The sequence below is a fragment of the Chionomys nivalis genome, chromosome 8 (assembly GCF_950005125.1).
Source record: "Chionomys nivalis chromosome 8, mChiNiv1.1, whole genome shotgun sequence".
In the NCBI taxonomy this organism is placed as follows: domain Eukaryota; kingdom Metazoa; phylum Chordata; class Mammalia; order Rodentia; family Cricetidae; genus Chionomys; species Chionomys nivalis.
Window position 1 is genome coordinate 4,026,452 of NC_080093.1, and position 19,374 is coordinate 4,045,825.

At 46.8% G+C, this 19,374-nt stretch overlaps 1 protein-coding gene across 4 annotated transcripts in view; it reads left to right on the forward strand.

Moving 5' to 3' along the window:
- Nucleotides 1–19,374, forward strand: part of Ablim1 (actin binding LIM protein 1) — a 281,482-nt gene that overhangs the window by 147,271 nt on the left and 114,837 nt on the right. For all 4 annotated transcript variants that reach the window (XR_009057579.1, XR_009057580.1, XR_009057578.1 and 1 more), the window contains exon 3: nucleotides 16,790–16,973. Coding sequence is in view for 1 of the 4 variants with exons in the window: in XM_057778252.1 (XP_057634235.1) it covers nucleotides 16,790–16,973 (184 nt within the window). In the remaining 3 variants the exon portion in view is untranslated. The remainder of the gene's footprint in view (nucleotides 1–16,789; nucleotides 16,974–19,374) is intronic.

A 19,374-nucleotide genomic window follows, 5' to 3' on the forward strand; every position in this document is an offset into this window, starting at 1 on the left:
AGTTGTGAAAGATCCTTAGATGCACCTGATGCTGATAAATTTGTCCTTCTTAGAAGCCATTCCTCCCAGAGCAGAAAACTGCAGAAATACCAGCAGGTCCACACCCACGTGGAGAGGAATGCCCTGCAGATGTTGGGGCTGCTGACGCTCCTGTAGGGCACAGAACACAACCGCATTGTAACAATCAGGGGGCCTCTGAAGCTGCCACACCTCAGGAATGAAGGAAAAACAACTTTTTTTCTGTTGCAGAATGATTGTTTTTGGTTTTTTGTTTGTTTGTTTGTTTGTTTGTTTTTGAGATATTGTTCCTCTGTAGCTTTGGAGCCTGTCCTGGATCTAGCTCTTGTAGACCAGGCTGGCCTCGAACTCACAGAGATCCACCTGCCTCTGCCTTCTGAGTGCTGGGATTAAAGGTGTGCCACCACCTCTTGGCTCTGCAGAATGGTTGTTGACAGGTAACAGAAATAAAGGGGAGGGAGGTTACTGAGTGCTGAAGATGACCAGAAGCTGTTTCTTTCTCACACCTCCTCCTAGTGCTGAGAGTGAGCCCCTACGAGGCGGATTGCCTTCTGTCTGGTCACTGCCGAACACCCCGCGCCTGGGGTCATGCAGTGAACAGTCAAGAACCTGTGGTTCTTTGGAGCTTGCCTCTCAGTAAATGCTGTGAGTGACAGCAGGGTTTATCAGATGCTTGCTGCACTTCAAGCCCTCTAATGGGTTCTAGGCAGCGACTTCCAAGAAGGAAGGTATCCAGGCCTCTGTCGCTATTCACAGGGCCACCGCAGGCCTGTCAGAAGTGGCAGGTGCAGGAACTCAGGCTAACACATGTACTTGGGCTGTCCTTCCTTCCCTTAGGTTTTCCTATCACATGCTCACAGGCTCACCGGTTTAGGGTCATTTTGTGGCTCAATGGAGAACTGGTAAAATTCCAGAAATATGGAAGCAGTTTCTTATAACCCCCAGCCTCTGCCAAGAGCTGATCCCAGGCTTGTAACAGCAACTTGGGAAAATCCTAGGCGGTCAGACACAGATGGGGAGGCAGGAAGAACCAGGACTCGGGGACAATAAAGACACATGCATGAGCTGCCTTCTCACTGTGGGCGAGAAGCCAGATTCATGCCATTGTCCTCTGGGAAAGTATAGACCTGAATGTTGAAAATTTTATATTTTGTAGCCTATAACTGTGCTATTTTATCAAATAAATGCAATGAAAATCTTTTAAAATATTCAGTTTTAAGTTCCAAACTGGAATAAGATAAGTGTTCTGTACATATACTCCAAATGAATGAATGAAATGTTTATAGTTCAGTGATAGGCTAATTAGAGATCATTACTCCTAAATTATTCCATCTAAGAGGCTAAGACTTGATTGCCCTTAATGTTTGGGAGTGGGGCAAAGAAGTTGTTTGTTTTTATGCTTCCCAGCATGGCATTTCTTACACAGTGAGAAAATTATTAGCCTAAAATTATTTTTCACTCTATCTAATGTCACGAAACCAAAGGTCTTTATAACCTCTTAAGTCCACCATTCACACTCACCTACACTGTTTAATATTTCTCTGAAATAGTCTCGGTATTTTTTCTTAGATTGTTTCTATGTGGAGAAGTGACACTGGCAATTGATTTTTTGCCCTATTATACACTTGCCTTTCCAAATAATTATACTTCTTAAGAATTGTGCTGACTTCAGAAGACATTGTGGGACTGGGGCTATCGCTAAGTTGGTAGGGTGCATACCCAGCATTACGGAGCCCTGGGTTCAGCCCCAAGTGCTTTATAAATGCATCGTGGTGGCGCTTGCCTGGCAGTCCCTCGGGATGACACTCAGGAGGTGGAGGCAGGGGAATCAGAAGCTCAGGGTCATCCTCAGCTGTACAGTGAATTTGAAGCTAGCCTGGACTACGCAAGACTCTGTCTCCAATAAAAGTAAATTAGAAAAGGACATTAAGTAAATAGCAGTAGTGAGTGAATGGCCAAACATGGTCAAGGCGATACTTGAATGACTGGATCCTGGAGTCGTGGAGGGTGCCTCTCGGAAAAGATCACCTTGAAGCTATGACATTATGTATCAAACACTTTGACTGCTATGGCAATTTTACTCTGCCACTAATTACATTGAGGGATTGATTTTTTATCACCATTTGAAAGTCATATAGGAGCTGACTGTACCTGGGGTATCCCCCGCCCCCTTATTTTGTTCAGAGCAATTATTTTAGATTTTATTCCTGTTTTTTATTATTGTGTGTGTCTGTATGAGCATATGCCACATGTGTGTGGTGCCCATGGAGGCCAGAAGAGGGCCTCAGAGCTCCTGGGGCTTCCTAAAAACTGAGCCAACTCTCCATCTCCAAAGCAAGGGTTTTGATTGTGTTTAATGAAGTATTTTACACCAACGAGAGAAAAACAACAAAAATCAGAGTCTTTGATAAGATCTACCAAGACCTTAAAACTTTTGGACCACATTTAAATACAAAAAGAAGTACTTGGTGTGGCTTTCATTAGTGGTGGAAGCAACATTTAGATCTAGCTTCAGTGTCCTGAACACTGTTGTCCTCAGTCTTTCTCCCTGGAGACTTGCTGCTGGCCACAGAAACTAGAGAAAGGTGTTTGTGATGAATCTGGGGTCTGCAGGTAATTTTCTGCTATGCCTAGAAGTTTCTAGAACTAAGTTTCACGTTACGAATGTCACAGTAGCAGAACCTTCAGAGAGGAGGTGGGAGAGCCCTGTCAAAGTCGTGCATTTTAGGAGGCTCCATGTGTCGCAGAGTTTGAAAGCTGCAGATGGGTTTGACATAAACTCAGAACAGAGTTTCTTGGTGGTCTGCCCTGGTTCTGATAGACCAATCAGCATCCGGCCTTCTCCCCAGCCATACTGACTGCTCCAGTCAGCTCCTGATGACCTGTCTGGAGACAGGGGCATGACTGCTAATACAGAGGCAGAGGAGGGTACCCCAGTGTGCTTGTGAATTCTCAATCCATCAGAAGAAGCCAGGACCCAGAATTTGCTCCCACATAGCTGCCCTGGGACATCTCAGGCCCATCATGGGGTACTGGCTACAAAGAGTTCTCAGACAGAAAAGAGGCAGGCTGATCTAGGGTTACACAGCTACGGTTTGTTGAATGACGTACAGACCAAACCATGCTGCTGTGACATTGGAAGCACAACTGAGTCTCTGCGATTTGGGGAGGAAAGATGAGCCTGTGCGTGGTTTAGGGCAAACGTGACTTCATCCTTGCTGGAAAGCTCCGGGTTTATCTAAGGTGGACATCACAGTGCTAGGGACATCCCTGGACGTCTGTCCAGCCATAAAGCTCCACACACCACAGCCGCTGTGAGCGTGCGTCACTCATACCTCCGCTCATTGTCCCTCATAGTAGTTTGTCCACTTTAAATGGCTTGTTAGGAAATAATGGTGAAAAATGGGACGAGGGTTTCTCAGGGACACTGTTATAGTTACAACTCAAGATGGCTGCAGTCCTGTGGTTCAGCATCAGTCGTTCGTCTGGAAAACTAAAGTCACAGTGGACGACTCTATCGGCATTTGTGAGTCCGGATCATCAGTGGTAACATTTGCTTACTCAGCAAGCACTCTTAGAGTGCTCAGCTACACAAAATAAGTTCTGCGTGATGAAGTTGCGCATGTTAATTAGGACTTGTCTGTGCCTTCGCAGGGGTGTTGGTCGGAAATCCATATAATCGTGCAGATATGACTCAACCATAGTGATGGGTAAGATCAAGGGACAATGACAGGCTCTGTGTGAGAGATGCAAGCTTGATGGAGGAGTTACTTTCATTTAATAAAGAAACTGCCTTGGCCCATTTATAGGCCAGCCCTTAGGTGGGTGGAGTAAACAGACAGAATGCTGGGAAAAAGAAGCCGAGTGAGGAGTCGCCATGATTCTCCCACTCCAGACAGACGCAGGTTAAGATCTTCCCTGGTAAGCCAGCTCATGGTGCTACACAGAATATTAGAAATGGGTTAGATCAATATGTAAGAGCTAGCCAATAAGAGGCTGGAACTAATGGGCCAGGCAGTGATTAAAAGAATACAGTTTCCATGTAATTATTTCGTGGCATAAGCTAGCCATGCGGGTGGCTGGGTGCCGGGGACACAGCCCTGCCGCTCCTATTACAACACAAGCTCACAGCACTAAGGCTGCTGTGAGGTTCTTGTTGTGAAAATACCCCGAAGAAAGCAACTTGGAGGAGAAAGGGTTTATTTTGGCTCCAATTTCAAGGTCCATCCAGCATGGTGGCGGATCATGGCAGCAGGAGCTTGCAGCCCTTGGTCAAGTCGTGTTTATAGTCCGGAAACAGAGAGTGGTGGGTGCATTTTACATTAAACAAGGTCACAAGACTGTGGAGACAAGAGGTAAAAGGTGATGGCTTAAAAGGGAAGCCCTTGAGCTGCTAAGGGTTGGAATTATGCCGGGGAGCAGACTTGACCTGGAATCCCCTGGGGAAAGGGTCTCTGAACATGCCTTTAGGAGAGTATCTTGATTGCTTTAAGTGAGATGGGTAGGGCTCGCCCATGGGGATGGCACCGTTTCCTGGATCCTGGAGTGTGTATGGTGGAAAAGAGAACTGAGAGGCACATTTATTCATTCATCCTTCTCCCAGAAGGAATAGAGGCCAGAGGCTTTGTGTGTTTGTAGCAAGGGAAGGGACAGGTGGTCAGGAGGGTCCCTCCATTCACTGCTACCTTCACGAGGGAAAGTTTGAGCTGCTATGAAAACAACCACCTAAACACCAAAGCCAAAGCAGCATGGGCTTCGTCAGTCCAAAGAGCAGATTTACAAAGCACGATTAATAAAAACTCAGAGATAGAAATTGGGGTTCAACCTAAAGACCAGAGAAGCAAAGCAACCAGCCACTGGCTCTTACCTCTACCTCAATCCAAAATGGTGATCCTGCCTCCAGGAATCTCAGAATGAGACTGTGTCTGAGAGCTGTCTCCTCTCGTTTTATAATCCTCTCTAGGGCTAGGATTAAAGGCGAGCACCACTGGAATTAAAGTCACACACCTCCTTGTTTCTATTGCAAACTAATGTGGTTATTGGGACTAAAGGTGTGTGTCACCACTGCCTGGTCTGTAGGGCTGACCAGTTTTGCTGTGTTACTCTCTGATCTTCAGGCAAGTTTTAATTATTAAAATACAAATGAAATATTACTACAGATTTACTTTTTTTCTTTTTTACTAAAATTGACTTCATTTCTGCATAAGTAAGCCTGGGAATATTGACACGTGAGATCTTCACATCCTGCCCCTGTGAAATGCGGAGCATCTCACAGCCATCAGGTCAAAGTTCAGGGCTACAGGGGTCAAAGGCAACGGTAGTAGTTACTCTTCTAGTTGTCATCACCCAGTCCCTGACAAGAAGGGAAGGCGACAGGACCATGGGGCGGCTACGTTCAGTATCCATAGAAACCAGACAAGATGTGCGCCCAAGCTATACAACCTTGGTGCCCATCCTTAGAAACTCACTTCTCTAGCAAGGCTGGACCTCCTTAGAGGTCCCAACAGTTATATATGGTACAGTAAGCCTGGGAAAACTGGAGATCTGGTGGGAAGGAAGCAGGTGATGAGTGTAACCAGGGCAGAAAGCAGGGCAGGTACAGGTGAGTGAGAGACACATGTGCCCTCTCAGTTGATGCAGAACTCAGTGGTCTGGGATGTTGCTAAGGGAACAAGAGGTGTCCACCAAGATGTGCATGTTCCCTCACAGCTTACTAACTCTCCAGGACCAGAAAGAGGCTGTGTGCTCGGTGTGGGCGGGAGGCGTAGAGGACAGAGGTGGGCTATGGTTGATATAGGACATCGATTTTGGCACAAAATTGCTAATAAAAATAAAGGACGCCATAGTGTTTTCTTATCATTTAAAAGATGGCATTTTCGGGCTTGTGAGACAGCTCGATGGGTAAGGACGCTTGTCACAGAGCAGGACACCCTGTGCTAGGGTCTTCGGACCCACATGGTGTCGGAAAGAACCAACTCCTGAAAGATGTACTCTGCCCTCCACGCATGTGCTGTGACACATACACATTAAACATCATAAAAATTTAAAGATAAAAGATGGCACGTTAATTATAAAAGCTTTATTTCTTTTCAAAGGAATGGAGCTACTTTTCTGTGTTATTTTTAGTTACATCATTTGAGACTTCTGAACACTGATCGTCTGTGGGTGATATCATATCACGTGAGCACTTCTGGGTTAGTACTGGCAGACACCCTCCCATAGAACTGCATTCCAGCAGACAATTGTCACTTGGCTATGGGTTAGAGGGTGTGGAAAAATGGTGTTTAGATAGCTTTTAAGAAAAAAATCCCTTCTTTTTTTTTTTTTTCTATAATCAGCAGAGTCCATCACATCAAAGATTCCTTCTGAGGGGCTGGAGAGATGGCTCAGTGAGTAAGGGAGCTTGCTGCATGAATGTGGGGGCCTGAGTTCAGATCCTAGCACCCACTCGTCAACTTGACAGGCCAGGGTCTCTTAACTGAGAAAATACCACCATAGAATCGTCCTATAGGCCTATAGGCGTGTCTGTGGAGAACTGACTTGCTGATGATTGATGTAAAAGGGCCCGACTACTGTGGTGATGCCCTCCACACTGGGCAGGTGGTCCTGGGGTGATAAGAAAGCAGGCTGAGCAAACATGAGAATCAAGCCTATAAGACACTCCCCCGTCCCATGCCTTCTGCATTTCTGCCTTCAGGATCCTGCCCTGATGTACATTAGTGATGCAGTGTGCCCTGAATTCTAAGAGAAAACAAACCCTTTCCTCCCCAGCTCGATTCTGATCATGATGCTCACCACACAATAGAAATGCTACAGGACTCTGTAAGTGAGAGGCAGAGGGTCCCTGGGGCTTGCTGACCGCCAGCCCAGCTTCAGATGCAGCAAGACACCCACCCTTAGAAGAGTAAGACGGAAAGGGACAGAGCAGAGTGTTCGGGGTCTTCCGGCCTAGGCTTGGGTGCATGCACACACACAAACACTGCTTGCATGCATCCAGGTGTATGTGAGCACATGCATGCACACACACAAATCCCTTGAAGTGTTTAAACCCATGAGAAAGTATGACCGGTAAGGCAGTGAGTTAGAATGTCTTTTTATGAAAAGATCAGGTTCCGCAGAAAGGGCTGAAGGAGAATGTCCCTCTCCAGCAACACTTTTCGCTGTCTGAAGGTCGGTAAAGTGTTTCTAAGATCGGCATCAAGCAGCATTCCATGTGGAAATGTGCACTTACCGAATACAAGGCTTTTTATGGCGTGGCAGCTGTCAAAACTTGAAGAGGGGGGAGGCTTGATTATACATGCTAAGCATTCCTGTTTAGTTTGTTTAGTTAGTTTTATTCAAGTAAATTTACATTAATTATTTAAGAGATAGCTATACTCATATTTAATCTATGAAATGGAAGTCTGGAAAGTGATTAAATTGATGAACGTTTGTGTGTTTTTGCGAGGTGGGCAGGGTCTTACTCTGTAGCCCAGACTGATCTGGAATTCATTATGTACCCACTTAGCCTGTCCCCCAGCTCCTTTCCTGCCTTGTTCTCCTGAGTGCCAGGGTGGTGGGCATGAGCCGCCATGCTAGAGACTGGATCCACAGGGGAGAGCAGAGACTGGGTGGGGCCAGCGGGGTCCACAGGGGAGAGCAGAGACTGGGTGGGGCCAGCGGGGTCCACAGGGGAGAGCAGAGACTGGGTGGGGCCAGCGGGGTCCACGGGGGAGAATAGTCCTGGGTGGGGCCAGCAGGGTCCACGGGAATGCAGGCGGATGGGCTGGACTGGAGAGAAGGGCTAATGCTGGGGAAGGGCCAGGCAATCAGGAGAGCCAAGCCAGTGTCCCTCTTAGCATGTCAATTTGGGGGAGCTCATAGGGAGGTCTGATAGACCCTGTGGGAACCGCTTCTCCTTGCTGGTACAGATGCCATGTGTTTGTGGCCTTACATCTGTTGTGGGGTCAGGCAGACGCATACGGAACTTCCTCTGCAGCCTTCTCTTTGGTGCACAGATTTCAGAGGAGGCAGAAATGGAGCAGCTCAGTCAGAGGGCCGGAAAGGGAAGGGAAAAGGAGAGACACAGACTTTAATGGCATTTACCTGCTGGTCCAGTATCCAAAGGTGTGGCCTACTGTGAGATTTAAATCCTGGGCATAAGCAAAGTTGGTCATTTCAAGCACAGATAGCTTTTCTCTCCCTCCCTCCCTCCCTTGCCCTCTCCTGCAGTGTTTGTGAAGCGAGCACCCTACAGCGGGCTGTAGCTCACCTCATTTGTGTTTCTCCTGTGCTCATTTTCAGCCCTAAAACTTTATGTTAAGGTAATTTCTGCTATGGTGAAATACTTTCATGCTTGTGTTAGAATTCTGGATGGCAACTTTGTTTCTTGAGCTGCTCGTAAGCAAGTTTGTTTGCACATGAAATTTTACAACATATTCTAAGATACTGTGTTGTCAACGATTTAGATTTATTGAACAGAGGTTGAAAGCACCCCTTCTCACCAGGCCTCTTAAGATCATATCTTCAAATTCTGCGTTATCTGGAAACCCCCAAAAGCATTACTTTGGAGCCCATTCCACTATCTGGTTGGCTTTGTATCTTCCCTCCCAGTAATGATCATGGATTCTGATTTGTATTTTGAAGTCCATGAAAAGCCATTGCGATCCAGTTTTGAGGCTTAGCATCTGAGTCCAAGCACTTGCAAGAGTTATTTCTGGCAGATGCGGCCCCCGCACATGGTTGTTGGCGAGAGTTGTTCCGCTATTTTGAGCGCTGAGCTACAGCGACGGCCCTTCTGAGCCACCTTCTGAGGCCACTTCATGCACACTGCTCTGCATCCAACGCTGAAGGACATCTGAGTGGTGGGGACGATTACAAGACGCTGCCTTTCTCATCTTGATAAAGTAAAACTGTGAGGAAAATAAATGTAAAGAAATCACTGGAGGAGCTGGGAAGATGTTTCTGTGGCCGAGGGCCTGAGGTTGAACCCTCAGCACCCACATGAACTTTCCTGCCTGTGACCCCAGAACCAGGAAAGCAGAGACAGGAGCATCATCAGGCTTGCTGGCACACACTTCAGAGACCAGAGGAGGATGCTGGGGTCCGGCTCTGTCACTCTCCATCTTATTCCTTTGACACAGGGTCTCTTGTTGAACCTTAGCTGGATGGGGCAGTACTGGGCATTGAAGCTAAGGTCTTACGTATTCTAGGCAAGTGTTCTGCTGCTGAGCTACAATCCCAGCTCCTTGTGCCGTGTCCTGTGATGGACTGACGGCCAGCATCTTCCCTAGAAAGTAAAGAGAGGACCCACCAAAGGCTGCTGGTCCCCATTAAAATTCCTAAGGCTCGTGTTTCCCAGGTCTTGTCTCACTGCTCTGAGCTGGCCAGGCTCACTTGCAGTCAGCAGCCCGCAGAGAGAGGCAGCCCCCAGCTGCAGACAGGGAAAGGTGATCTCTTCCACCTAACATCCCTGCACTCACCTTCAGACAGGTTAATGTCTGGCCCTTTTTGCAAAACTCTTTCGGTATGAAGTTTTGACTGGCTGGGGAAACATCACTGGGATGGATTTGTTGTGGCACCGAATGAGTGTGGCCTTGAGAAGGCTGGAGACGCTTCGGCAGCCCAGCTCAAGCCATTGGAGCTCCGTTCTGCCTCCCCCCGCCCCCAGGCCTGCCGCCTCCACACTTTGTTCCTCTCCTGTACCAGGGTATTTTTGCAGCCCAGGCAGCTCTTGTTCATTTGTTATTTTAAGATTTAAGCTTTTTTTAAAAATGGGCCTGTTACTAATTTCACAACTTTCATGTAAAAATTCTTGGATGTACGGCTCCCCACTTAGCCAGTAAATTTTCCTCGTTGGTTTGTTGAGGGTGGATTCATCAACAAGGCATGGGGCTGTTGGTAGCCAGGCTTTGGGGATGGTGAAGCTGGTCACTGAGAGTGAGGAGCGCTTTAATAATTGATCCTGGAAAAGAAGGCATGGGCCTTTGTGCTGGCGGCCTGGGGTTTTAATGAGAGGAATCTGGAGTTTTCCTTGTAATTATGTCAATTAGACTAGTATACATATTTCCTTTTGAATTTAACCTCACCAGCTGAGATTGTGATCGCGAAGATGGGGAACGTTTGTCTTGTGCTTTAGCCCTAGAGCTCCTTAGGACAAAATATGTAAAGGCAGTGAGATGACTCAGGGCTAAAAGGCACCTGCAGTGTGAGCCTCAGCATCTGGTGGAGGGAGAGCCAGCTCTCCCAAATTGCTAACCGGCGCACATATTGTGGTGTGTGCACATACATGCACACAAAATAAATGGAACAATAATAATGTGGGTGGAGAGATGGCCCAACAGTTAAAGGCCCTTGTGCCCTTCCAGAGGATGCATGTTCAGTGCCCAGCATCCCTGTTAGGAGGCTCATAATTGCCTGGAACGCCAGATCCAAGGGACCAGACTCTCTTCTAACCTCTGTGAATACCCACACACTTAGCATCTGTGTATGTGCGTGCATACGTGCACACACACAGTGTACACACAAACAATTTTTAGTAATAAAGTAACAAAAATGTTTAAAAGTTCTACTGAAATTCATTTAGTGCTCATTTTCAGATACTCTGATTTAAAAAAAAAAAAGAGCAACGGCTGAGTCAGAGTGCAATGTCTGTAGTCTCCTACAAACTCAGGATGAGTGTGTCAAGGAGTTGTACTCTTCATTAGTGAGGACCTGCAGCATGGTAAAGCTGCTTACATGGAGAACTAAAGGCACAGTGGTAATAGACTATCAGACTGTCAGACTGTCAGCGATGGCTGTGGGGGTGTGGGGTTGGAAGAGCTGAGCAGACCCTGACCGAATAGGCCTGGGCAGAAAAGGCATCAGAATCCAAATTTGGGGCCTTTATTCAGCAATAAAGAGTGTAGTAGTGGGAGGAGCGGGGCTGCTTCCCGCCACCCGGCTAGCTTTACCCGAAATAATTACATGGAAACTGTATTCTTTTAAACACGCTTGGCCCATTAGTTTTAACCTCTTATTGGCTAGCTCTTACATATTGTTCTAACCCATTTCTAATATTGTGTGTAACACCACAAGGTGGCTTACCAGGAAAGACCTTAACCTGCGTCTGTCTGGAGTGGGAGCATCATGGCGACTGCCTGACTCGGCTTCTTTTTTTAGCATTCTGTTTAGTCTACTCCGCCTCCCTAATTTTCTGTCCTATTAAAGGGCCAAGGCAGTCTCTTTATTTAACCAATGAAATTAACACAAATCAGAAGACTCTCCCCCATCACAAGCCTTGTCACACACACCTGGTTCCTGGATAATGCGATGTCCCTAAGAGTCACTCGTTAACGTCCCAGGTTGACACTGAGACGAGGAGACTTCTTCCCTTTTCTTTGTGACCAAGTTTTTGGTAGTTATTTTTTAAAGATGTATTTTTACTTTATGTGTATGAGTGTTTGCCTATGTGTATGTATGTTCAGCACATGTGTGTAACACCTATGTGTATGTATGCACACCACAGGGGTGTAGCTCCTATGTGTATGTATGTTCAGCACATGTGTGTAACACCTATGTGTATGTATGTTCAGCACATGTGTGTAACACCTATGTGTATGTATGTTCAGCACATGTGTGTAACACCTATGTGTATGTATGTTCAGCACATGTGTGTAACACCTATGTGTATGTATGTTCAGCACCTGTGTGTAACACCTATGTGTATGTATGCACACCACAGGGATATAGCACCTATAAGTATGTAACACCTGTGTGTATGTATGTGCACCACAGGGGTGTAGCTTCTATGTGTATGTATGTTCAGCACATGTGTGTAGCACCTATGTGTATGTATGTTCAGCACATGTGTGTAACACCTATGTGTATGTATGCACACCACAGGGATATAGCACCTATAAGTATGTAACACCTATGTGTATGTATGTGCACCACAGGGGTGTAGCTCCTATGTGTATGTATGCACACCACAGGAACTATATGCTGACACACCATGTGGGTGCACATAAGCCCCTAAACTGTATGCTACAACACAGTATGGATGCGCACGCACTCCTAAACTATATACTACCACACCGTGTGGATGCGCACGCACCCCTAAACTGTACACTACCACACCGTGTGGATACGCACATGCCCCTAAACTGTACACTACCACACCGTGTGGATGCACACGTGCCCCTAAACTATACACTACCACACCGTGTGGATGCGCACGTGCCCCTAAACTGTACACTACCACACCGTGTGGATGCGCATGCGCCACTGAATTGTCGACTTAAAAATGACTAAGATGGTGGCGCACGCCTTTAATCCCAGCACTAGGGAGGCAGAGGCAGGCGGATCTCTGTGAGTTCAAGACCAGCCTGGGCTACAAGAGCTAGTTCCAGGACAGGCTCCAAAATCACAGAGAAACCCTGTCTCAAAAAACCAAAAAAAAAAAAAAAAAAAAAAAAAAAATGACTAAGATGGTGACTCAGATGTTCGTGCATGTTTTTACAACTAATGGGAATTTTTAAAAATGCGCTGATTGGCAGCTGTGTAAAAGTTAATTCTTCTTCACCTTCCTGAGACAGTCAACTTTAATAGTCCCGTTTTGTGAGCTCTCTCTCCCTCTCCCCCTCTCCCCCTCCGCCCCTCTCCCCCTCCCCCTCTCTCTTTCTTGTTTATAAAAGCACATGTAGAGGTCTCTCAGCATTGAGTTCCTAACATTCTTCACTCTGTGATTTTCATTCTCTCTCTTGGTGATAAATCACCAGCGATGATTGGTCCAACCCACTGTAGTGCCAGTCCTCTGACTCACCGAACCATGATTGATTCGTCTGTTTGCTCTGCTGATGGGAATTCAGGCTGTTGCAGGGTTTTCAGTGAATTCTTTTCCTGGCAACAGAAGCACTGTTTTAATAAAATTGCTTCCATGCAGGAGGGCAATGCTAAGGCAAGAAGTTAGGGGAGGAATGGATCCCAGAGATGTTCACTGGAGAAGTAGCCTGGCTGTTTGAAAACGCTGGTGTGAGAGTGTGGATGCCGCTAGAGATTGACAGGGAGCCAGGGTTTGTGGGTGGAAGTACTACAGAGGAGCCCAGGGGGCAGGGAAGCTAGCGGAGGCTGCATTTTAGGAAGGCATGCTGTCTGTGCCCTGCTCAGTTACAACCATGGTCATCAGAGATCCTGAATATCAGATATTTTCATTATGATTCATAACCAGAGGAAAATTATAAAGTAGCAATGAAAATAATTTTGTGGTGGGGGGGTCACCACAACAAGAGGAACTGTATTAAAGGGTCACGGTGTTGGGGAGGTTAAGAATCACTGCTCTAAATAGAGACCACTGGTTGAGAATCCTTTGCTCAACTATCGAAGTTGAAGGAGGTCTGTTCTCGGGGAGGTTTTGTGTTATATGGGGAAGGAAATGGTGTCTGAGAGTTCCCTGTGCTTAGGGTCCTTGAGGAGGAGATAAAAAAGAGACTCCAATTATGTCACCACCATTCTAATCTTAGGTGACACCATGATGCTAAGTAGCTTCTAGTTCTGCTGCATGAACTTTTCCTGCCACTCCCTGGTGTGTGTGCTGTAGACTTTTGCCCCTTTAAACCATTTGCCTCATCATCTAAACCATGACGAATAATGCTAGAGTTGTTGGGTAGGCCAGCATGGCTCTGAATTTCAGAGAAAAGTCAAATCGAGTCCTAACAGGGCAGTTTGTCATCTCTCAACTGTGTTGCAGAGTCATTTTGTAAGACTATGTTAGGTTCTCGGTATTACAGTTTGATTAAAGAGAGCTTGTGTCTGTTTCACAAAGCCATGTGATCCAGAGAAGCCCACACAGAGGCACCCCAAGGGAGCAGTAAGCAGAAAGGACTTTTAAAGTGCTCGGGTTAGCTCCAAGAGGGGCTGGGTGGTCTGTTTCAGCATGAAGGTCACCTTGGTCTGCTCATGAAGTAGCTGGGACTTTTATTCCCAGCCCAGGTGACTGGAGGAGAACAAAGGCAATGGCATCTCACAGCTGTGAGAAATAGGCTTAAAGGGACCAGTGAGTCATCAGAATGCAGATGACTCCCAGGAGGGAACTTGGTGGGAACTTGCCAAGTATGAAGCAGTATTCAACTTAATGATACTATGTTCTTCTCTGTGTTATATTAGAGGCCATGCTTGCAGGTTCCTGAAGAAAGAATCCAAAGGAGTATAGATAGAAACTCATGGCCGTAAAGTGCTCTGTCGTCCTGAAGGTGCATAGATATAAGATCACTGCAGGGCTTTCTGAGTGTTCGGTGATGGTGCCACCTACCCCACTCCCCAAGGATTGTCTGTGCCCTAAGAATCTGTGGTCAGGACTAGGCTAGTCCTTGAGCTCTCGGTGTGAGGACCTCGGATGCAGGAAGAGATGCCGACAGTTCCCAGAGGAGAAAGCCTTTCTGAGAAGATGGTCACAGCATTATTTATAGGGTGGCTGCTTTCCAGCAAATGGTCTTTGTCCATCAGCAGAGGTTACTTAGTTACAGTTTTTAAGAAGGAAGCCAGAGCTACGGAGTTGGTCTAAACAAGGACCAGTGAGTCCTCATGGAAAGCAGTTTGTGGTTTCGGTGTCACCCTGTCTCCTCTGAGTTCTACTGATAGGGGTGGGGGGTATTACTGAGGTCATGACCTCACTGTGCCACACTGCTTCATTAGATCAGGGTTCTTAACCTTTTTCTACTTGAAACATTTAACGCCTATGAAATTTTTATAGTACTCTGAGTATCTAAGTATTTAAAATAAGTTTATAAATCATTTACTGATAATTAATATTAAAGAAATATATTTTAAAACAATTGTTACACATTTTTTACCACTTATTGAAGTCTAAAGTGAATTTATATACTAATAAGATAGTATGCTTATTTATTTCTTACATAAAGAAATATTGACTGAATATTTGAGCGTGGGACAACAAGCATCTTCAGTGTTTCTCCGAGTTCATCAATATTTTGATTTTATAATCATCGGTGCCGAGAATGCCACACTGCATAAATGCATGGGACAAAATGGCAGAAGTGCATTTAAAGGCATTTCAGAAGTTACTGGAATTCTGTCCTAATGTCAAGTCAAAATTCATTTAATGGTTGCTCTTTGTGAAAATCAAGTCAGCAACTGAATCAGGAATTTAAAAAAAAATCAAGCACTTACTCTAAAATGACTTTATTCAAAGATATATTAATTCGATACTTACATGCATTAGGAAAAAGTCTTTCTTTGTCTCTCATTACTAAACCGTTGTTTCTGTAAGGGCAGAAAGCATTGTATGTACAGTAAAAACAAACACTGCAATCGCTAACACACGGTAGCTGTGAACTGAGTGGAGTGGGGTCCCACAGCGTGTTTGTCCTGTGCGGCTGGCGAGCACATATGTTGTTCAGACTCAAGGTTACAGGGAAGTCTCTCACCCACCGTGGGTGACTGGCACCTCAGACTCAGGCTCACTGCACAATTGATTTTGAATTAATTTTTGGTCCTTACATGTTCAGAAATGTGTGTGTGTGTGTGTGTATGTGTATATGCATGCACACACACATGAGGTGGGGGTAGGGGTGGGGTCTCTGTGTAGCCCTAGCTATCTTGGAACTCATTCTGTAAACCAGGCTGGTCTTGAACTCACAGACCCACCTGCCTCTCCCTCATGTTCAGAAAAGTTTCATTGTGTCTAATTTCTTCTTGCAACCCCACCTTTAGTTACACGACCCCACTCCTTTTAAGACTATTAATAACCACCAGAACTAACTGCAGTAACCCTGTGTTCTTGCAAGTCCCTAGGAGAGCAACTTAGTATCCCCGCTCACTCTCTGCTGGCCTGAGGTTCTGCTCTAGCTGTTTGTAAGAAGACCAGAAAGGGTTCTAGATGCTTTCCTGAGGGGGCCCTTTCTTGTGTGGTGGTCACCTAACCTTGGAATACAGAGCTAAGGTTGGAGAGGCCCAGCCTTAGCTGTCGCTTCCCTGGTGTCTGACAGGAGATTACCGTTATCAGGGAGTTCCTCCAAGCTTTATTTGTGGACAAGTTATGACCTGCTTGGGTTTTGTCTGAGCATGCAGATTGTCCCAGGTCCCTGGCATCCCCACTTTCTACACCACATTCTGTGATCACATCTATACAGTCTGGAAAGGGTTGCCTAAACCCAGACACACCAAAGGCCCTCTTTTACATGCTCTGAGAGCACGAGCGACAGCTTTCTGTTGGACTTGTTCCCTCTCTGTCCTTCTCTGGCCTGCCCGTCTTCACGCCCGATGACATACGCGATTCGTACGTCCTGTTTGCCGTGTGAAGAGCCAGCTCTAGCCCTGGCTGCTTTGGGGAAGTATTTCCAGAGTGTGAGAAACCAGTCCCTGGAAACTTCAGCTGTCGCTGTTGCTGCAGGAGGAATTTATTACTCAATAATCTTGGCCCAAATCAGGTAGCTGTGTGGACAAGCTGTGGGCACCTTTCCTAATAGCACTGCCAGGGACACCTTGGCTGGCATCTGAGCCCAAAGGCAGCATATCTTTCCATCAAAGACTGACTAATTGCTGCTGAATCTTAGACATACTGCTGAGGCCACAAAGACACAGCCAGTAGATTTTACTTGCATGAGATATTGCATAGCTCCTAGGGGAGGGGGACAGCAGAAAAAGCAGAGCCCGATAATAAATAGCTCTTTGTGCCAGTCCCCTCCCCTGTCCCCAAACTGCCGAGAGCACAGGGAGCCACCAGCATCTGGCAGACAGCAAATGCTGCCCAGAAATTTGGCAGGCGCTGACCAGTTGTAAACTTGTCTCTCTACAGTGTGCGGCTGCGACCTGGCCCAAGGAGGCTTCTTCATAAAGAACGGGGACTATCTGTGCACCCTGGACTACCAGAGGATGTACGGGACCCGGTGCCACGGCTGCGGAGAGTTCGTGGAGGGCGAGGTGGTCACTGCCCTGGGCAAGACCTACCATCCCAACTGCTTTGCCTGTACCGCCTGCAAGTAAGTGGCCTTCTTTCCCCAGCCTCTGGCTCCCTCCAACAGAAAAATGCAGGCTTTGGCCGCTGATGCTTCTGACAGCCTCCTCTGGTCCTGAGTGGTGCAAAGTCTTAAAGTAGCCCCTTCCCAACATGTCTCTCCTTGCTGTCTGCTCATTCTCTGTTAAAGCACAGTACAGTTGGAAAACTTTATTCATATCCTCCGTACAGCAATGTGATAGCTGTTAAGTGGCTAGACCCTGTTCCCAAAAGGACCTGGACAACAGTGGGGAAGGGACAGGGACAGTTGCTTGGAAGGAAAATGCTCACCGGGGAATGCCGACGATTAGGTAGGCCTGCTTCAGAAGGCCTCTTCTAGCTGGGTGTGGAGGTTTGTACCCGTAGTCCCAGCACTAAGAGCGGGGAGGGGGAGGCTGGCCCAGGCATTCAAGATCAGTCTAGCCAGTGTCGCAGGGCTGCCTCTTTCTGAAGATGAAATGCTATCTTTACTGTAATTTGGCAATGACTCGTGGGTCAAATCATTATTCTTTAGGTTATTTTTTTTTCGGGGGGTGGGGGCTGTTATTTGTTTGTTTTGTTGTTTGAGACAGCGTCTCACTATATAGTTCTGACTGTCCTGGAACTCACCATATAAACCAGGCTGACCTTGAACTCAACAAGATCTGCCTATCTCTGCCTCTCACATGCTGGGGTTGAAGGCATGCACCCTGTGCCTGGCTGTAGGTCTTTCTTTTAAAGACAGTTTTATTGACTACTTGTTCACATAGGGGCTAGAACTTCTGTCAGGTACAAGGGCAGACTGAAGAATCGTGACAGAGACCAACAGTCTACGAAACCTAAAGAGACTCTCCTGGTGGATGTTTTAGGGAAAGCTGTGCTGGCTGCTGATTGCTGGGCATCTGTGGAACACATGACGACGTGTATGAAAATGATGGGTCTGAGGGAAGGAAGCTGACATGGGGGGTGGAATGTGCTGTTGTTGTGTTTTGGGAGTCACACATTATAAAAAGAAGATGACTTTGACCCTCTGGTACCATGGAGGATCATTGGATGGAAATGGGGTCCAGACAGGCCAGGTCAGCCAGACTCCAGGATACTGCACGCAAAGGCATGCTTGTTGTCAGGACCTCACAAGAGCTGGCTCAGCCGTGGTCAGTGAGCCCCTGTTCTTGCCCCAAGAATCTTGCTTGCCTCATCCAGGTCCTGTGCCTGAGTGGAGACAAAGAGCCCGTGTTTGTTGTGTTGTGTTTATGGGCCCTTGCTCTCTGCACCGAGTGAACTAGAGGCTGGTTCAGAGCTAGTAAATGAAGTGCGGCAAGAGGTCACTCACAACGCCAGAGGATAGTTTTAATTATTAACACAGTTCTACGTCGGGTTGACGAAGGCTGTCCCTGCCTGTGGCCTCCCTTTATCTGTTCCGTGCAAACAGACAGTGCCACTTCAGACAGGGACACTGATATCCTGAGGACTTTCAACATTCGTAGGCCTGAGACTATAATATCCCCCTAAACCCTTGATGACTGAACCAATCATATCAGTGGTTTAGGTCCAGATGTACCCGTGAGTGTTTATCACGCTTAATTATCAGTGTTAGGCCTTGGAGATATGAGTTAAGGGACTGGGAAAGTGCAGAGGGTCAGAGGCTTGTTTTTGCACCAGACTGGCAGCTCCTGGCTCATTCGTGTTGTCTGGTCTGGTGAGTTCCACATTTCCTGACTGACCAACTCCCACATTAGAAAGCTCACGTTGATGAAGAGCGACTGGTAAACTGACTCATTGCAAGTAGCAAGCACGGAGACCCAGCGTACCTGCAGAAGGTGTGCTGTGTGCTCTTACTGATGAGCCTAGCGGGGACGGAACTTGTCTGTTTGAAAGGAGACTGCTGCTGAGTTTTAAATTTGTTTTCTTTTATGTGTATGGGTGCTTTACCTGAATGTAGGCCTACTGTGTGCATGCCTGGTGCCTATGGAGGTCAGAAAAGGCAGCGGATACCCTGAAACTGGAGTTGTAGGTGGCTCTGAGCAGCCGTGTGGATATTAGGAACCCAGGTCCTCTGCAAGGCCAAGTGCTCCTAACCACTGAGCAACTTCTCCAGGCTGCTGATCCTCAAACACGTTTATAGTGGCCTGGCCTATCACCTGTAGCCTATGAGAGACTGGGGTCCCCATTGCTTTGCAAATTCAGATGTCCAAAAAGGACAAAGTCTAGCTCAGTTTAGCTACCAAAACCCACAGGGGACAAAAAGGTTCCTGTTTTTCCTGTAAGCATTCCTCTTAGGGATGTGCCCCGAACTTCAGTGGGAATCATGGCATTTAAAATGGTTTTTTTTAATCCACGAAGAATCTTTTTATGGAAGTCACTACTCTGTGGGCCCTGAGGTGATCTGTGCCAACACCTACACACAC